Source organism: Nicotiana tabacum, chromosome 22, assembly GCF_000715075.1.
Source record: "Nicotiana tabacum cultivar K326 chromosome 22, ASM71507v2, whole genome shotgun sequence".
NCBI lineage: Eukaryota > Viridiplantae > Streptophyta > Magnoliopsida > Solanales > Solanaceae > Nicotiana > Nicotiana tabacum.
This window is the reverse complement of record NC_134101.1, coordinates 7,386,882-7,406,695: the sequence shown is the minus strand read 5'-3', so window position 1 is coordinate 7,406,695 and position 19,814 is coordinate 7,386,882. Positions and strand designations below refer to the sequence as shown.

At 36.1% G+C, this 19,814-nt stretch overlaps 3 protein-coding genes across 3 annotated transcripts; 2 read left to right on the top strand and 1 right to left on the bottom strand.

Moving 5' to 3' along the window:
* Nucleotides 1-3,926: 3,926 nt before the first annotated feature.
* Nucleotides 3,927-5,772, bottom strand: LOC107762408 (pentatricopeptide repeat-containing protein At3g25210, mitochondrial-like). Its single transcript, XM_016580765.2, has one exon. The coding sequence runs from the start codon at nt 5,700-5,702 to the stop codon at nt 4,467-4,469; it is 1,236 nt and encodes a 411-aa protein (XP_016436251.1). The 5' UTR covers nt 5,703-5,772; the 3' UTR covers nt 3,927-4,466.
* An 865-nt stretch (nt 5,773-6,637) lies between these two features.
* On the top strand, nt 6,638-14,213 carry LOC107762407 (serine/threonine-protein kinase MHK). The gene is made up of 18 exons (XM_016580764.2): nt 6,638-6,819; nt 7,869-8,246; nt 8,343-8,421; nt 9,053-9,121; nt 9,275-9,364; nt 9,550-9,688; nt 9,767-9,869; nt 9,964-10,016; nt 11,074-11,140; nt 11,381-11,489; nt 11,605-11,670; nt 11,766-11,834; nt 11,934-11,994; nt 12,067-12,171; nt 12,730-12,776; nt 12,896-12,941; nt 13,202-13,277; nt 13,772-14,213. The coding sequence occupies exons 2-18, from the start codon at nt 8,239-8,241 to the stop codon at nt 13,899-13,901; spliced, it is 1,317 nt and encodes a 438-aa protein (XP_016436250.1). The 5' UTR covers nt 6,638-6,819; nt 7,869-8,238; the 3' UTR covers nt 13,902-14,213.
* Nucleotides 14,214-14,766: 553 nt separating this feature from the next.
* Nucleotides 14,767-15,677, top strand: LOC107762409 (uncharacterized). Its single transcript, XM_016580766.2, has one exon. It carries the CDS (start codon nt 14,806-14,808, stop codon nt 15,532-15,534), a length of 729 nt encoding a protein of 242 aa, XP_016436252.1. The 5' UTR covers nt 14,767-14,805; the 3' UTR covers nt 15,535-15,677.
* The last annotated feature ends 4,137 nt before the right edge of the window (nt 15,678-19,814 follow it).

Genomic DNA, 19,814 nt, shown 5'->3' with positions numbered 1-19,814 from the left:
AATATCTAAGGCAATTCCTAGTAAATTATATTATAGAATTGTCACCTAAATTTTTTAATTCAAATTTAAAGACAAAAATATTGTAAAGAGATATTCAAAGCAATGCGTTATAATATATATACTATACTATACTATATATACATCTTAAGATATATAAGCTATATTCGATTTACTATATATACATCTTAAGATTTATACATTAATATTTGATTTATATATATATATATATAAATCAAATATATATATATATATATATATATATATATATATATATATATATATATATATATATATATATATATATATATATATATATATATATATATATACTAAATATACATCTTACTATATTAAGATGTATATATAGTATATCGTAAGATGTATACTATCAAATATGGCTTATATACTATGTAGAGAGAGAGAGAGAGAGAGAGAGAGAGTATAGTATATACTATATTATACTATATGTATAGCTTAAGGTATATAAAAAGACAAAAATATTATAAAGAGATATTCAAAGCAATGCGTTATATTTTTATTATAGCATTAAAAAATCATGACAATATCTTTCTTAGTCTTCCTCCCCCCTATGGAATGAGCACAATAAGGTACTAATACCACCATTGAGAAGAAAAAGAAACTAATCAAGATGTGCCAAAATATAAGTTACATATTAATTTACATGGTATCTCTTACAAATTTCATAAATCCTTCAAGGTCCGGAGGAATTTCCGTTGGTGATGGCGGAAATGAAGCTTGGTCATCACCGCTTCCAGGCGAAGCATCATCCTCCGCAAGTTCAGCTAGCATTTCTTCATAAGCTTCATCTACCTCTGGTTGTGATTCAGCAAGTCCAAAATTTCTTCTTTCCGAACGGATCCAATCTCTGAAAAGTACTGATTTTTCCAAGCTCTCCCTCATAGACGCTCTATAATCACTGAGTTGAAGTCTTGCTTGACTGAAAGTGCTCTCTGATGCCACTGTTGAAGCTTGAATAGTTAAAATAGTTAAAACTTTCTCCACCCTATAAGCAATAATGCGCTTTTGCATTATCCAATCCTCATCAATCCAATGACTGCTAACAGTAAGGTAATCACAGTCATTACCACTTCTACCAATATCAGTTGTAATAGCAACACGACAATTTATATGAGTAAATAAATAGCGCAAATATTGTTCAGATTCATGTTTATATTTATAAATATCACTCTTTACGGTTGTGCGAGGAAAACCTTTATAAGTAGGATTATAAACTTTTCTAATATAATGCACAAAATGAGAGTTAGAAGAAAAACTATATGGTAAGCACATAACAATAACCATTTTTGCCAATTCTTCCCGATCTTTTTTTGATCATAATATAAAATACCACCGGTAATAGTGTTAATTCCCGATTGAAATTGATTTGACCCGATACTAAGGTCAGCCTGACTAGGTGCACTTGTCCTCTCGGCTAAAGCTTTCATACGAAAATATCTAGCTTTATCTTGAGGGTGTAGCAATATGTGTCTAGTCAAACTTTTCGTTCCCCCCCCCCCCCCGACTTCCAACATATTTAAAAACTAACTCTTTGCCACAAGTTTTACACTTAGCCCTATTTTTTTCTCTTAGTTGAGTAAAAAATGGCCAAACAAGAGATGTTTCTGCCCGTTTAGAAGGTTGTCTAGAAAAAGTAGGGGCAGTAACAGGAGGGTCAGACGGGGGATCATTTGGATTATTATTAGTTGGGTTAACTTCAGGAGCAGGACTAGTGGGTGTATCGTCATCCGGTTGCGTTTCATCAAAATCTATTTCTTCATCATCATTTTCATCAATAGTTAGATTACCATAAAGAGCATTCATATATTTATGATTTAATTGTTCACCGGGTGCAATATTATGGCAAAATTGACTCTCGGTAAATTGTAATAAACTATTATCGCTATCAAGAATATCAGGTGTAGGACGGGTAACAGGTTTCGACCGGGGAGCCGGGGGAAGTAGAAGAGGAACAGATTGGCCACTAGATTCACCACTCTTGGATTTTTCCTTATTTTTACTAAATATTTTTTTAGGGAATAAGCCATCTTAATTAATCAAGCAAAGTAAATAAAACAAACAAAACTATAATATTAAAACTTAAGAGTTGGAACGAGTTTACCGAATTGACGAACAACTTGTTGAAAAATAATTATCATTGAAGACTTGAAGACTTCAATTCACCAACTTCACAATTTTGCACAAATTGTAACAATTAAGTAAGCAATTATAGAAGAATATTATAGAGAGATTGAGAGAGATTGATGATTTTGTGAGAAAAATGAAAGAATGAGGGGGTATTTATAGTTGAAAATAGGAAAAAAGTGTAATTATAAAAAGTTTGGAGTTAAAACAAAATTTAGGGGGTTAAATGGCTATTTTGCAAATAGCCAACGGCTATTTTGGCAGACCAAACGGCTAGTTTTTAAATGGCCAAACGGTCAATTTTTTTTTTTAATAAAAATTATCGGTTGGGCCCGTTTAGGACCGCTTGAACCGGCCCACTTCTCAGCCGGTCCCGGTCTTAAACGGTCCCGGTCTCGCAGGCTTCCCCTATGAGACCGGCACACTACCCGGCCCACCACCCCACGGTCCCGGTCCTATCCGGTTAGGACCGTTTAGGCCCACCGCCCATGTGGGCTTGCGGTCCTGGGCCGGTCCCGGTCTTAACCGGCCCACATACCACCCTTACTACCGAGCGAAGTGCAGATGCTCAAAACGACCAGTCGGGTCGTTACAAGTATAGATCCATCAACTACTATACCGCTGCGTAAAAGAAACTACGCAAAGACAAAAAAAAAGATAAATCACACAAGTAGAAAGATATTAACCAAATTGGGACTCAAGAATAAAGTCTATAGAAGATTAAATATTCAAAAAGATAAATCTAAATCATATGAAAGTAAACATATTCAATACATTGTAGTTTGCTACTCATAATCGTTAGAATACTTTGTGTCTTACTGGTGAATATGTTAGAAATAATTTAGTTTCAGTAGGAGTAGCATAATAGGTTTGGGAATTAGGATTTTGATCTTAGTTACTTGTTGCCTTTGCTTGTAACCATTTTCATAATTTCAAGACCCAAGGAAAAATTTAGCACTTTATTATTTTTAAACTTAATATATAAATATATCTTCCATATGTAAATTTATTCGGTACGATTGATATTTTTTCGATTTATTTTCATAAATAAAAAATCTACCCTAATTATCGGTATAGTTGTAGATTTATACAAAAATCTACGATTTTACTAAAAAAATCTAAAAATCAGTTCGATGTTATACAGTTCGGTCGGTTTCGGTCGGTTTTGACACCCCTACGTAATAGTGGGGCCTAAGGCGGTCGCTTCATCCGCTTGGCCCTCCGACTTTGCCCTCAATTTATCTAAAAGAAGAAAGCAATAAATTAGAAAAAGAAGATGATGAGATTGAATGCAATTGAAACAAAGACAGGAACATGTTACATACTCTTAATGGGTGAGGATTGAGGAGCAGATATGGCGAGCTTGAGAGGATGGGGAAGAAGGAGAGGAAAGAAAGGACTAGGGGCTATCTTTGTTTTTTATTTATTATTATTTATTGGATAATACACGTATCAACGGGCACACATTCTTTTTTTATTTATTTAGAATTTACACGCCTTTATTTCTTTTTCTTTTTCGTTACGTCAGCATTTGGGGTGTTATATATTTCACTTTAAACAAGAATAGGAGGGTAAGGGGTGTAATATATTTTACTTTAAACAAGAATAGGTGGGTAAATAATCGTATGTAAAGTTGCAGTGTGCAACTCAATTTTCCAGACAAGTTTAACTTATGTATTTTCCCATTTTCTTCACCTCATATATGCCATGGCGGAAAAAGATGCCTCTGGGCAGAAACCAAGAAATCTGGATTTGCACTCTAATTCTTTTGATAAGTAAAGGCATTATTATTAATTTAAGCTCGGCATCAAGCTGGTATGAATAAGGTACAAAAACTTAGATAGAAGTTCTCTAAGGATTCAGAAAAATCCAGCATTACGTCAAGATCGTTATAAAAATCAACATTACACCAAAATTTTAAACTATGGATGCATCTATTCTTCAGCAGTGAGATGTTCTCTTCCTTCTCCTCAAAACACCTCATGTTCATCTCGAGTCAAACATTCCAAAATATTTGCAAACGAACGGTCCTCCACGTCTTCTTTTTCACTTTCTTCATCCGCTGACATTGCCAATTGCTTAGCGCTTGCTTCATATATCTGGCGGCATAACCTATTGAATCCCATACAAGTTAAGAAACATACACCAAGTCTGTCATACACTGTTACGCGGTTCTCCTTGCACAAGTTGCACTGTAATTCTAATTGCTGGTAAATAACTCCTCGTTCATCGGACGAGCAATATATATACTTAGAAGCATCAAACTACCAACAATGACAACATAAACATATCAAAGTATACACTTAGTCCTGATTAAGAAAATATAAACCATTCAACAAAGACTTGTAAGTCTTCTCATTCATTAAGCTATCCCTCTTCTTAAATTCTTCAAGAATTTCAAATGCATAATTTCCTCTCCCTTCTCTACACAATTCTTCCAACACAGTTTTATACGTAAGCTGATCAGGCGACAACGAATTATCCAACATATCAAACACCACCTCAATAGCATCCTCAAACCGTCGCTCCAAAGCAAGACTACAAACCAATATCATATAAGTACTTCCTTTCGGAACAAATCCTTTATCCCTCATTTTCTTGAAAAATTCAAGTCCCTGATTCACTCTTCCCTTCTCGCACAACCCTTTAGCTATATACCCGTAGGTAAATACATCGGGCTCACATCCATACAAGCCCATTTCGCGATAAACACGAATAGCCTCATCAACCTCAAGACACTTAGAGTAAGCCTTGATTATCATATTCAAAGCAAATGTATCTGGAATCACCCCAAAGGACTTCATTTGCTTAGCTAACGATCGAACAGAATGTAAATACACGTAACAGACATGTAACTTATTAAATTTACTGAGAAGGGCATTCAGTAACAAATTGTAAGTCTCTAGTGAAGGCTTAGCTTCTTCACATTTTGTCATTTTCTTGTAAATATCAAATGCACGGTTAAATAAGAATTTACGGCCGCAGCAAAATTTAATCATGGAATTGTACAGTGGGAGGCTCGGCGGGCAAGCGCCGGCGAGGACTTCCTCGACTAGTGTTTCGCCGACGCGGTAACGCTTACTTGAGACTGCGATGTTAATCATGGTTAAGTAAGTGACGTGGTTGTGCTTGTAGTTCCGCTGTTGGCCGGTCCACCGGAAGATATCGAGGGCGAGGTCCGGGTCGGATTGAGCTCTCAAGGCTTCGTTTACGTCAGCTGGTTTAAACCCGGGTTTGAGATTGTTAATCCATGATTCGAACTGTTTTTCCATTGGAGTTCGGGTTCGGGTTCGAGGGGTAGGGTTTGTGAGTTCATCGGAGGAGGATGGCGATTGAGATGTTAGGGTTTCTGGAAGGTGATCGGCGGCGGAGGAGCTGGAGATGGGGCGGAGAGATAGGGAGGAGGAGAAGAGAGATGTGACTATCGGCCGGCGTACGGACACCCGCATTTTCAGTACCGGAGAGAAGCGACAAGGGTGTGTTTGGTTGAAGCTGCTGTGATGTTCAGATTGCCGGGCTACATTTAGAACATGGATCATTCATACTATGGACTTGGGCCTAAGACAATAATAGGGAGCTTTACACAAATAGCCGACAGAATTCACTGTTTACTTTTTCTTAACGGAAAATATATACTGATTATACACAATTATATATATATATATATATATATATATATATATATATATATATATTTTCTTTTTATTTTTAGTTTAAGCGGTTGAAAGACATCTATATAGAGACTACTTAGATTAATTCTTCTTAACTAACTTCTTAACTTAGTGACGGCCGGAGGCTAGGTTAGGCCTAGATTTCGGTTGAGCTATCTTCTTAATGGCCATTTTGTAAAAGCGAGCTCCTTCGAAACATTTCGTACAAGTTTTCATTGCAAACAATGAAATATAGTATTTGAAAGTAAATACTTATGTTACAAGTTTTCAACTATTTCAACTTCAACTTAAAGTAGAAAATTTGAAGTTGAGAAGCTGATTTCAAGTGAAATATTATTTTTTATTTACAGAATTATAACTTATTTGCAAAGTGAAATTTCATATCCAAAGACAATTTTAACTGCAAATATTCTTTTTCAACATCAACTTTAAATACTCGTTTCATTAACTGTTAACCAAATGTTATCCAAACAGATCATGTGGATAATTTCTTGTTTCAAGTCCAGCCCAAGTTAAATTTGATCGGATCACTATTTCAAGCCTTTTGTAGCACAAGCACATATCCCATGAGAAGCCCAAATGGCAAAGGGTGGTAAATTTACGAGCTATTAGAGGGCAAAGTTGTCATAAAGTAACCGACCAAGGATAAGTTGAAAGAAACAAGTTGGCGGAAGGGCTTTTATGTAAACTTACTTAAAAGAGGACCACTCCCTTTTCCCACCACCAAGCATCTTTCGCAATATTAATAAATTTCATTTAATCTTTTGCTACTTTTTAAATCCTCTTGTTTATCTAAAAAACTATTTTAATATTTTATTCCTTTTTATATTTCGAAAAATATATTTGGTTTCTTCTCCAACGCTTCTTCAAATGATTTTGCTGTTACATTATCGATCGGCATTCGGCACATTCATCTTCTCTCTATAAATCTTCCTTTTTCTCTCTCTAGATGTTTTTTGTTTGACTGTTTCTCCAGCATTAACCGGTAAGCTCGATTTTTTTCCTTCAAATTTCTCTGTATTTACTCTAATATTGTTCTTATTACACGTTTTTTTCTAGTAGCTGGAGAATCAATTTCTGCTGCTTTTCTCAGCAAATCACGAATAAATTCAATCGCATTATTATCCTGTTGCTTCAAATTCAATTTTCTTTTTGTGCTATTGATTTGAATTGGTACTAGAAGAGTTACTGGAAAAAAATTAAATTTTTTGGTCAAAATTGCTGTTTGAATTGATCATAACAAGCGTGTTTATGTACTCATGTATTTATATATTCATTTAGTAAATTTACTCTGTCATTGGATTGGCACTTATACTAAATAGTCTGTGATTTGTATTTCTCCGTTGAAACACTTTTCTTTGTCTAAACAAATATGAAAAAAAGAAAAATAGAAATTTACTTAATTATAGCTGAATCAGTTTCCTATTTAGATGCAGATGTCATATAGAAAATTATAATTATAGCAAGAAAAAGGTGATGCCAATTGCTACATAGTTCATGAATATAAAGCCATAGGTATTGACAAAATAAGAAAGTGAATGGAGATTGCTCTTCCACAGAATAGCAGCCTGCGTATGCTGTTAGCTATTTTTGGATCTTTTTATCTCATCCTGTGTCTCCTCTCTCTCGGTGGCTGTTTGCAAAGGCGGATATAGCTAACAGGCTACGGGTTCAACTGAACCTTATATATAAATATAAGCTTTTATATATATATATATATATATATATATATATATATATATATATATATATATATATATATATATATATGTGTGTGTGTGTGTGATCACCAAAATTTCAATAAATATTACATTTTGAACCCATAATTTTGAATGTGCGATGGATCAGTGATAAAAACAAAAAGATTGGATCCATCTCTGGTTGTTTGACACATAGCTCAGAGAGCTTTCTGCTTTTAATGTTTTTCCATTTATATTTCCAATCCAGATTCTTCAATGCTTTAAAGCACTGAAGGTAGCACGCGCTATTCATGTTCTACAGTTGTCTCTGACTTTTTCTGAAACTTTTTGACAGATAAAACATAACTGAAGCTCATGGAAAAGAGACGTGCTGTGGTTTGATATCTTGTTGACATGACTGACTCTTATTTTATCCACAATATAGCAAGTATTTGACAGAAATCAGTGACTGCCTTTTAGATGATAACTACTGATTGCAGCTCGTGAAGGCTGCGTTTAAGCATGTTGATGGTCTTTCAGTTGATTTTCAGTTTTTTTAGTGATGAGAGGTGGATTTTTTACCATTTACCGTATCGTATGCTGCACATAAAGAGTGATATATGTCAACAACCACATGAGCACTATTTTTACAGAGTAGAAACCTCTATCAGGAGGTTAGAGGTCCATTGAGAAATTGTTGGTCCACCAGTCATTGTAAATCGAAAATGGAAAGGTAAGTCTTATTGAGACCCTATGTGGATATTAAAAGGTGGTTTTCCTTTTGATGATCCTAACTTATGTGCTTCTTGGTGGGACATTATAATTCCAGATATAGAATATTGAAGGAGCTTGGAGATGGAACTTGCGGTAATGTATATAAGGCCATTAATACAGAAACATCTGAAATTGTAAGTAATTGTCTTTTATATATCCACACATGTTTTTCAGCTATTTTCATTTAGTTGATATAAGGAGACGTTCCAAAATCCTGTTTACAAAATCTAAGACTTGAGTAGGAAGCTTGTGTTTGGCAGCAGCAGAAAAGATTTTGATCTGCTGCATGTTTGAAGAGTTGCGCATCTGAATTAATAAACTCTTTTAGTTCTAATTACCAGAGCTCAACATGGTAATGCTTGGATTTGCTCCTTGGTTTCCTTTGTAATGGAAAGTTACTGGCGCCTTTCTTACACAACAGTAATAATATCTGCCAAAAATCTCAAGTAGACTCTAGCTAACCAAAAGTGCCTTTTGGGAGTTGACTGGGGACATGTTGTGTTTAGTCCCATACGTAATAATTTGTGATAACCATGTTAAAGATCCATGCCACATTGAGGCGAGACATGAGATTAGTGTTTAATCACGCCTATGCTATTACAAGAAATGAAGAATAATAAAATTTGACCTTTTCACTTTCTTCTTTGTTTCCTTTGAAGGGAATTGACTGGAAGACTTGTTACTTTTTTCTCAGTGCTTGGACATCTCACAGGATGTTGATTCTTCGCTGAAATTGTACTTATAGATTTATTTCATGTGTTGCAGGTTGCAGTAAAGAAAATGAAGAGGAAGTTCTACTTTTGGGAAGAATGTGTTAATCTACGTGAAGTAAAGGTGTGTGGGTTTCCTCTTAATTGGTCTCACATTTGATGGTCTGAAAGGAAATATTTCAACACATTGATTCAGAAAAAATTACCGTGTTAGAATTGAGTTGCTTGTACATATATAACTTGGCGCAAGCTAAGTTTTCCAATCTTCTCTGTGCAGTCCCTCCGTAAATTGAATCATCCTAACATCATCAAACTGAAGGAGATTGTCAGGGAGAACAATGAGCTATTCTTCATACTCGAGTACATGGTACCAGTTTAAGACTTTTGGCTAGATCTCTTTGATGTTGCACCTTTCTCGTTGTCTGTGCAGTAGAATCTTTAATTCAGTTAACATAGTGTATGTTTGTGCCACTCTGGCAATTACTGCTTTTAGTTTGAGAATATATACTATGTCAAGGTGAACCTCTAAATTATTTCCTTAAATGTGTCTAGGAACATAACTTGTACCAACTAATGAAAGAACGACAAAGACCTTTTCTTGAGGAAGAGATTCGAGGATTGATGTCTCAGGTGTTGCAAGGACTTGCCCACATGCATAAAAATGGTTACTTTCATCGGGACCTGAAACCTGGTATTGAAATGTCATGTGGTTTATTTACTATCTTTGTTTATGGCAGTGCAAACTAAAGTTACCCATGTTCTGCCTCAGAGAATTTGCTGGTGACAAATGACATAATTAAAATTGCTGACTTTGGGTTGGCTAGAGAAGTGTCTTCATTACCTCCTTTCACTGATTATGTTTCAACTCGTTGGTGAGTTGTCTTCTCTTGTTTGGTGCATCATTTATCTCCACGTGCTAGTGAATAATTTGCCTCTGATGGAAGGATGTTCTAATGTCTTTAAAAGGTATCGAGCTCCAGAAGTTTTGTTGCAATCTTCATCATACACACCTGCTATCGGTATGCGCTGTCAATACGTTCTTGCAATTTCAGAAGCTTCTTGTTTGGACACAATGGATCATTTTTCATTTGACACCAATAAGTTGCTGTATGTTTAGAAGCTAGGATTTGATAAGAATTACCTAATCCTGAATATTTGTTCTTGAATCTCGACGACTGTGGCAGCTAGTTTTCTACTTGTCCTAATAAACTTATTAATCTAAGTACATAGCTGAGCAGTATGTTTCGTGTTTGTTGATATTTTACGCTGGAAAAACAATATAACTTTCTTGAAATGTTTTCTGTTAATTTTGAGGGTAAGCCTTGGCTCTTTGAAGGTACTATAACCTTGAATGGATTCTATGAAAGTCGTGTGAAAGAAAACAGGAGAGTGACAGGAATTGCCTTGGACCAAGTTCACCATGCTAACACATGCCTCAAAGTATTGACTTCAAAACTGCTGGCTTGATTCAATAGTAAAACTAGAGAGAAGACCATTACCGCTGTTCTCCTGCTAGAAACTTCGTATTTCCTTAGGTGTTTTCCATATTTGTCTAGCATGATAGATGTATGTACAAAACAAACTTTGGGTTACTAGAAAATTGTTGACCAATATAACTTGGTTGTTTTTTCATTCGTAAAATTATCATATGTTTATTCGGTATTAGTCTACTTCACATGCTTGGGTTTGTCAATTTTTTTTTTCCAACTGCATTTGTGAGATTGCTTTATTTTGGATCTTTAATAGGTTCTTCTATGGTCTATCCAAAAAAGTATATCTCTTTGAACTGGTGTTGTTTAGAAGTTCTCCGTCTTAAGCTTGATGGCCTTAATTTTGAAATTGTTCAATGCGTCAAAGAACTCTTGGATAAACTTTCATGTTTGTTTTTGTTGGTCAAGTAATCTGTTTCTTGACTCATGAGTCAAGAGAATAAGGTCTACAAATGAGAGCAGAAACAGCCAACTATTGTTATACATAGTTGTTTATTTTGAATAGTATTTTTATATTTCATAATCTTGCTTATATTCTCTTTTTCTTTACTATCAGCTGCTTTAACATATTTATGAATGAATACAGATATGTGGGCAGTTGGTGCGGTACTTGCTGAACTTTTCACTCTTTGCCCAATTTTCCCTGGTGAAAGGTGATTTCATAGCCCAGATTGTCTTACATGAAAAAGATCTACTATCTTCTTCTAGCTTGGAACCTAGACTGCTTTGACCTCAAATGAAACTGACAGTTGGATGATATAGTTATTTCCAAGAGCTTGGGGAGCATATTGTCCGGATTCTGTGGAAAATTGAATCTTGACTCGTATTGGTCTTAAGTTGAATTATTTGGAGAACTATTTCTTTGAGAATAATCTTCCTTTTTCTTTGTTCAGTGAAATTGATCAGTTGTATAAGATATGCTGTATTCTTGGACCGCCAGACTGGACTAGCTTCCCAGAACTGAGAAGTGCTTCACGGTTATTTGATTTTAGTTGTCTTGATGTAAGTCCAGCATGAACTTCTTGTTAGTTTCCTGCCAATTTCCTTTGACCTTTATCACAGACATGTGAATGATCATGTATTCAGTTCTTTTATTATTTTCTTTTGTTTCTGATAGATTAAACCAGCCAATATGTCTGATGTCATTCCAAGTGCTAGCTTGGAAGCTATCGATTTGATCAAGGTATTGTTATAGCTGCTTCTTTACATTGTTGGCATTTTTTATGCACGAAATAGGAAATGGTTTTTAGCTGATCAATCCCTCCCTTCCTGCCATAGCAACTCTGTTCGTGGGACCCATTGAGGAGACCAACTGCTGACCAATGCTTGCAGCACCCATTTTTTCATGTAAACTATTTTCTGTCATTTGTTTTTTGCTTCAACTTATAATTGTAATTGGCATCCTTCCGTAGATATTTGAATAATTGGCCACTTGCTAATGAATAGGTTGATATGTGGATTCCTCGTCCTCTAGGGGATCCGTTGCAGATGGATTTGAGTAATGTTGGTAAGAACTCGTAAAGTACTTTTAGCATGTGTCGTTATTCCCTTTTAGTCATGAAGCTAGCCTGTTGTGCAGGACCTGAGCCTAATCTTGAGTTGAACCTGTGGGATTTTGGGACAGAAAAGGATGACTGCTATCTTGGTTTGACTTTGGCTGTGAACCCGAGTCCCTCTTGCCTGGGTATGAATTTTTAAGTTTTTTATTATTTCACCATGCATCATGCTTCCTATTTTCGTCTCCTGTGGTAATACATATGTAAACCCACTTTAGATTGCAATACAGAATTGTCTATGGTTCAATTTGTTGCAACAATCAAAGAACTGTTGCAGCAATTGCTTTTTGTTCATGCAAATTGTGGCTCTCCTAACAACTGACATGTTTGTCCTAATGTCTTCCTCTATCTTGTTTCGTAGAAGCAATACCTACGCTGCTGTATCCACCAAAATGGAAATCTATATTCTTGATATGGTGGTAATCCAAGTGTAAACATGTCTCGAATATGCCCAGGGAAACAGAGTTCTAAAGACAGCATGCCTGACACTTAGATCTTACATATGAAACACTCTTAACGCAAAAAAACATTTATTCATAGTATCACTTTTGTTTTAAGAACATGAGACAAACGTCCTTGCCTGATATATGTCTTGCTTTAATTTTTCAAGTTATTGTTTTGTTGTTGTAAGTTCTCGTTTTCTAAGGAAGCTTTCTGAAACAATTTACCTTTACCTCATTATGTAGATCTCTTTCCTGCAAAGATGGCAAGTAAAAGTCAAGGTACAGGAATGGTGAGTTGTCTCAGGTTTTCTTTTCTTTTTAGATTTGGGTCACTGTTTTCAGAGATTTCTATTCATAAGACCTCTGATTTGGCTATATTCTTCTAAAAGGGTTTTGGTAACATTGGCAGGATATGCTGTTCTGCCCTAGTTACCAGGATCACTCACAACAATCAGGTAGCTCATATACTTTTCCTTTTAGTGTAATATCTTGTCGTATTAACCATTTCTGCAATTTTATAGGACTTTTTTTTCTTTTTGTTCTGGGGTGGGTTCTATAATTGCCTTGTGTTAGACTCTTGAAACCTAGAATGCTGAAAGGTTTGTCAGGCATATTATGGTTCTACTTCTTTCTGGGTATTTTATGTAGTTAGTTGAAATCTTCATCTTCTATATTATTAGAGATGTCATGGCTTGTTTTGATTGCTCCTTTTCAGTTTTCTGGTCATTGTTTCCTCCTGATCACCATCAAATATCTACTCCAGTGGACTCATCATTATCATTATCATTCAGGTCAGTATCCATTTATCAAATTTTCTTTCTGTTAATGACATAAGTTTTGGTGGGTTGTTGAGTATACTATATTTCCCTGTGGAGATTAGAAATGGAATCATCCTGCTATCCAGTTTCCGTAACAAATTTCTCTACCCTGAATTTCGTTACACATCTGAACCATTATAATGTGGTCACTCTTATTAGAGATTGAACGTAACTTAATCTTCCAACTCTCCATCCCCCCTGCTAAACAGGTAGCCTCAAAAACATGTCCTCGAGAAAACCAAACACCAAAAAGACCCAAGTGTGTCGCACTTTGCAAGTCAGTAACTGGGAATGCAAGTGGGCTCATGTTATCAGAAATATAATTATTTTGTTTTGCATCAAACTATTAACTGAAGCTGCTTGTGGAATGATGTCTTATGTTTATATTAGTGTGCTTAGTATAGTAAATTGAACTTAACTGTTAATCGGTATGACAGCATGAAATTAAAATTCGCTTTTCTCTGCAGCACAATTCCACACTCAAATATTGGAGTTCCACAATCAACTGGATTTGGCATGACATCTTTGCAGTCTAACTTCTTGGAGCGACCCTTTCTGGCTATGTCATCCTCCTTCCAGCAGAGACAATGCCTTTGAGCTACTGATTCAACGGGCCGACTCGAGTAAATAAGAGATTAGTAGGAATTACTTGTAATTTGTAAATGTCATTATCATCATAGATTAATATTTATTCACGAGGACTATGATAAGTCGATAAGCCCTTCTTTCATTCTCAGGAAGATTTTCTTCTAAAGATGAAGTGACCCACGCCCCTTTTACGTGGTATAGTTGGTGCCCTTGTGGGAACATCTCTATAAGAGATGAGTGAAAGATACTACTGTAATTATTCGACCATCATAGACGGAAAAAGAGAACTTGCATTATTTCATAGATTTTTTTTTTTTAATATCTCAACCCTTTCTCTATAAGTAATTTACAAATTCCTCTCATCTTACAATGTCACATGTCATTTTATTGTGCTCTATTATTTGTTTTGTGTTACTTGGATTAATTGAGTTTAATGCAAGGCTACAACAACAACAAACCCATGAATTTATCACAAGTGGGGTCTGGAGAGGGTAAGATGTACGCAGCTTTAACCCCTATCCTGGAAAGACAGAGAAGAGCAGTGAGACTGTTTCCGACAATAACATGTACTTCTGCATTATCAAAGTGTCATCACTATTTTCTAACTAAAACGTAACCTCATTAATTACAGAAAGCATAATAGAACTCTAATTAACCATAATCAGATGACACGTGCAGAAGCCCATGATAATCATCCAAAACAACGAGCACACTCCACCCTCAGAGTGTGTTTTTATTTACACACTAATAAAACTCGGACTTAAGTATAATTAGTAGTTATGTATATTATAGCTATAATTATTTAATAACACCTGAACAATAATTGTTTTTGAAAATTATTCTTTTATTTTTATTTTATCTTTTTTTAATTAAAACCCATAAAGTAGTACTATTCACTTGAGTTCCAACAAAAATGGTGGAGAAATTCTTACCGGTTGGGCGATTGGATATTCTTCGCAGTAGCGACCCAGTTCTCCTCCTTTCTGGACCTCCTTCATCAGGAAAAACCTCTTTACTTTTCCAGTTTGCTATTAACTCTGCAAAAGAGAGTGGGGAGGGTAATGTGGTCTTCATTTGCAACCGTCGTAAGTTGGAAACAAAACCCCCTTATCTTGCTAAGGGAATTGATCCATCCTCTGCTATTTTTGAACGTATTCAGATGAAATATATAGAGGACGAAGAAGGAATTAAGAAATACTTTGCTGCTTTTCATATACTACATAATAATCCTGCTCCAGTTTCAGTTATTATTGATGATTTTGCTGATTTTTTTAATGAAGGAAAATGCCAAGAGAGATACAATAATACTCGAGGAAAAGATTTGGCTATGGTTCGAGTATTAGCACTATGTAAAAATGCAATTATGTATGCTAATCAAAAGGGGCCATTGCCATGTCAGCTTCTACTCTCTGATACTCATTATCATGGTGATTCCTCGAGGTTGCTATATATTTACAAAAGATGGGTTTCCTCTATTTACACAATTAAAGCGGATGGCTTTGGATCATATCTTATTAGGAGTAGCAGTAACAATTTTGCAAGGGCTAAAACTGCAAAATATTCCATTGCTCTTCAGTATTTGGTATTGGAAGGTATTACTGAAGATGAAGAGCAATCGGGTGAATTGGGTATTTTACCTTAATCATTATTATTGTGTAACATTCCCTTTTGTAATGACCCAACTATGGTTCTTTCCCTTTTGCAGTTTACTGCTCCTTGTATATCTACTACTTTATGTTAATATAATGTTTGCTTCTTTCTGGCCCAAAAAAAGAGAGTTTGCAGCTATGGGTACATTTTATGAATTTTTCTTTATAGCTCTGTATTCACATTTCTTGCATAATTTTGCCTATGTACAGAATGAAGTGTTGCAGTAGGTTGACAGTTAGTTAAAAAATAGTTCTACCCATATAGTCTTTAATTTAATTTTATATGGTGGTTTTGTTTTATTTTATATGAAGGTGTTTGATTGAGCATGGAGTTTAAGAAGAAAAGAAAGACTATTGTCATATACCAAAAGTACCTTTTGAACTTGAAGTTCTGATTTTCTAACATGCCATGGCATTTTTGTGGTTACAACAACATGCCATTTTACTTAAACTTGGAAGTTTAAAGCTAATGAGCTTCCAAAGGTAAAGAAATGTTGTTCTTTCTTGAACAGACTAGAAAGAGGAGAGTGTCCTGTACAATGGAACAGAGGGAGTAACTCAACGGAATTGATTTGGAACTAAGACATAGTGGATTGATTGATTCTCGTGTCTTCCATAATTTATTTTTTTTTGAAGATCTAGACTCTTTGTACTGGAAAAACTGCAAAAGATTGAATTTTTAGTACTTGAGAAGAATCATCTCTTGAACAAAACTTCCCTGAAAATCCACTAGGCTCCCAACTTTTCTCAGGTATTTACTGTTCTTGCTTTTCCTGTAAAGATGGACTCTCTACATGCTCTCTCTGTGTGTGTATGTGTGTACATGTATGTAATACTAGTGGTTGGAAATTGGAATGTGTGAAGTGGTGGTAATTATTTTGGATCGGAAGTAGAGAATGAAGAAGTTGGAGTAGGTTTCTATGGATTTGAAGGAATTCATTTGAGCTTCTTCAAATTCTATGCATGAGGTTAATAAAAAGCGTTTAAGGAATGTATATATGGAAGTTCTCAATAACTATGATGAACTGCAGTTTCATAAGGACCATTTGAAGGAAGCCAAAAATAAAATCTTGAGGTACCTTGATTTGTATGCATTTATTTTCTATTTTGGTTCTTTTTCTCTGGAGGAACAAGTAACTATATATATACTAATTTAATAATGCTCCTCAAATGGTTTAACTTATTTATTTAATGAATGTTTGTCTTGGGTTTCTTATAAGTAATATGCATCTGTTGAGATACACATAATAAATGAACACTTGAAGGTACTCCCCCGGATCACGGATTGAGGAGGTAGGTGGCACGAAAATGAGCGATTACAATATACCAAAAAGATGACACTCCTGTTGATTGGTCCGAGAGGATCTGGAAAAAGCAGTCTTGTTAACAAGGTCTTGATGGTGTTTGAGGATGATACTTTTACACCAGAAATGGCTCTAGTATCGTGTATGTTCTCTTTCTCCTTTTCTCATGTAAGAAGTGAAACTCTGATAAAAGTTGATAAGGAAGAATGCGATTATCATGTCTTCTTTGTTTGTCCTAGACTAATATAATTAGGTTGTTTGTTTCTTTAAGTATTAGTTGTCAGATAATTAACATTTCATAACAGCTTCATCGTACTTGAATCTGTGGGTTACCAGATTCTTCGGTTGGAAATGAGACATATTTTCTCCAAGAGTACACGATACTACCAAGAGGTTCAAGTTCTTTCTGTTTGTATGACACACGTAGTTTGTCAGATGATTTGACCGAAAATAAGAAAATGGTGAAGCACTGGATGACAAAGGGTGATCGTCATGGGGAAGTGAGGGAACTAATAATGAGGTCTATATGATTATTTTTGAATTTCCTCAAACAAAACCTTGGTTGGGGTTACCCGGAGTCCCGGATTTTCTGAAATGTTCCTTTTGGCAGGGATTCTGATAAAATCCAAAATGAAGTCTAAAGTTCGCCGAAATAGTTATCGTGCCACTGAGACCAAGGTTGTTAATTTTGTCATATTTGTTGTCAGTGTGATCCAAATTCTGCACTCGAACATCCATTGTCTGGGATGCAAGAACAGAGGAATCAAGTATCTGTGATGAGCTCACTGGTGGACTTGGTGCTGCAGCAAGGCGGAGTAATCGAGAGAATAATTCATCAACTGTCGGGACAGACGGACTAGCCAAAATCTGGTCGCGTACTGAATCAAGATCATTAGGAAGTCCAGCGAGGGTAAGAACGAGAAACATCTTCTGTCGTTGCTCTTGTTATTTTTTCACACTAGCCGAAACTGGCATCAACTTCTCAAATTCCTCCATGACTGTCTGTACTTGACCCAAGGAAGTAGACATATCCAATTCCTGCTTCTTTAAGTTTGTCATCCGTGATATCACATCATAGAAGCGAGATATGTCATTAGTGTATAAGGTGCGTGCCTTTGCCCAAACCAAATAACATGTCTGGAATGGACGAAACAAGGGCATCAACTTGGAATCAATAGATCGCCACAAGATGCTACATAACTAAGCATCGATTTTTGCCCAAAGTGCTATTGCCTTTTCATCTCCATCGCTAAACTGTTTGATTAGATGATCTTGAACACCTTGACCTCTACACCATAACTCGACAGATGAAGCCCAAGCTAAGTAGTTTGAATCTCCTATTAAAGGTTCCGAGGTAATAATAGCACTAGAGTTTCCAGAACTCATGTTTCTAGACCCAAAAGCATCAAATCCCAAAGACATTGTTGCAAATTATTACCAAATAGGAGAAAGAATCAACTGTAATCCACTGAAACAGTGTACGGAAACACAGAAACAGAATACTGAAATACTGTAGCTGCCGGAATTTACTGTAGCTGTCGGAATAGTACTGTAGCTACCGGAAAAAACTCAAAGTTGTCGGAATGAAATGAAAACAGTAGGGGTAGGATCGGAATTACCAGGCGACCCAACTGTTCTGAAGGAAGATTTTCAAAAAATGGCCGGAAGTGGTCGTACGCGCCGGCGCGTGAGCTCACGCGCGTGAGCTTCTGGTGGCGCGTGAGGCTGCTTCTGCCGGAGTTGTTCACTGGGGTTTGGTCGCCGGACAGTGACGACTCTTGTGGTAGTGTTGGATTTTGCACAACACTGACAGAAATGAAGCAGATAGAAAACAACCTTAAAAAATACTGATTTCTCTTTCCCGGAATCGCTGGAATTTATGCACAGCGATAAGTCTCTCACAATTGCTCTGATACCATGTGAGAAGGCACGGGAGAAAATATGTTATTGATATATTGAATGAATGAATAATACTACACAAGAGGTCCTTATTTATAGCTATACTATACAAGGACATACTACTCCTCTACCAATGTGGGACAATACTACACTATATACATGCTGTAAATTAACACTCCCCCTCAAGCCGGTGCATACAAATCATATGTACCGAGCTTGTTACATATATAACTAATACGAGGACCAGTGAGAGACTTGGTGAAGATATCTGCAAGTTGATCATTTGACCTCACAAACTTTGTAGCAATCTCTCCTGAAAGTATCTGACGAAGTGACAATCAATCTCAATGTGTTTAGTTCTCTCATGGAACACCGGATTTGATGCAATATGAAGGGCAGCTTGATTATCGCACACAAGTTCCATCCGACTGATTTCACCAAATTTCAACTTCTTGAGCAATTGTTTGGTCCAGACTAGTTCATATGTTGCCATAGCCATTGCTCGATATTCTGCTTCTGCACTAGACCGAGCAACTACATTCTGTTTCTTGCTCTTCCAGGACACCAAATTTCCTCCTACTAAAACACAATATCCAGATGTAGAACGTCTATCAGAAGGTGATCCTGCCCAATCAGCATCTGAGTATCCAATGATCTGCTCATGACCTCGATCCTCAAAGAGTAACCCTTTGCCTGGAGCCGATTTTATATATCGAATAATGCGGACAACTGCATCCCAATGACTATCACAGGGAGAATTCATAAACTGACTTACCACACTCACAGGATAGGAAATGTCGGGTCTAGTCACTGTGAGATAATTTAATTTTCCAACCAGCCGCATATAGCTTGCAGGATCGCTAAGCGGCTCCCCCGTCCTGGCATAAGTTTAGAATTCGGATCCATCGGAGTGTCAACAGGTCTGCAACCTATCATCCCCGTCTCCTCAAGAATGTCTAAAGCATATTTTCTTTGAGAAATAACAATACCTGAGCTAGACTGGGCAACCTCAATACCCAGAAAGTACTTCAATCTGCCTAGATCCTTAGTTTGGAAGTGCTGGAAGAGAT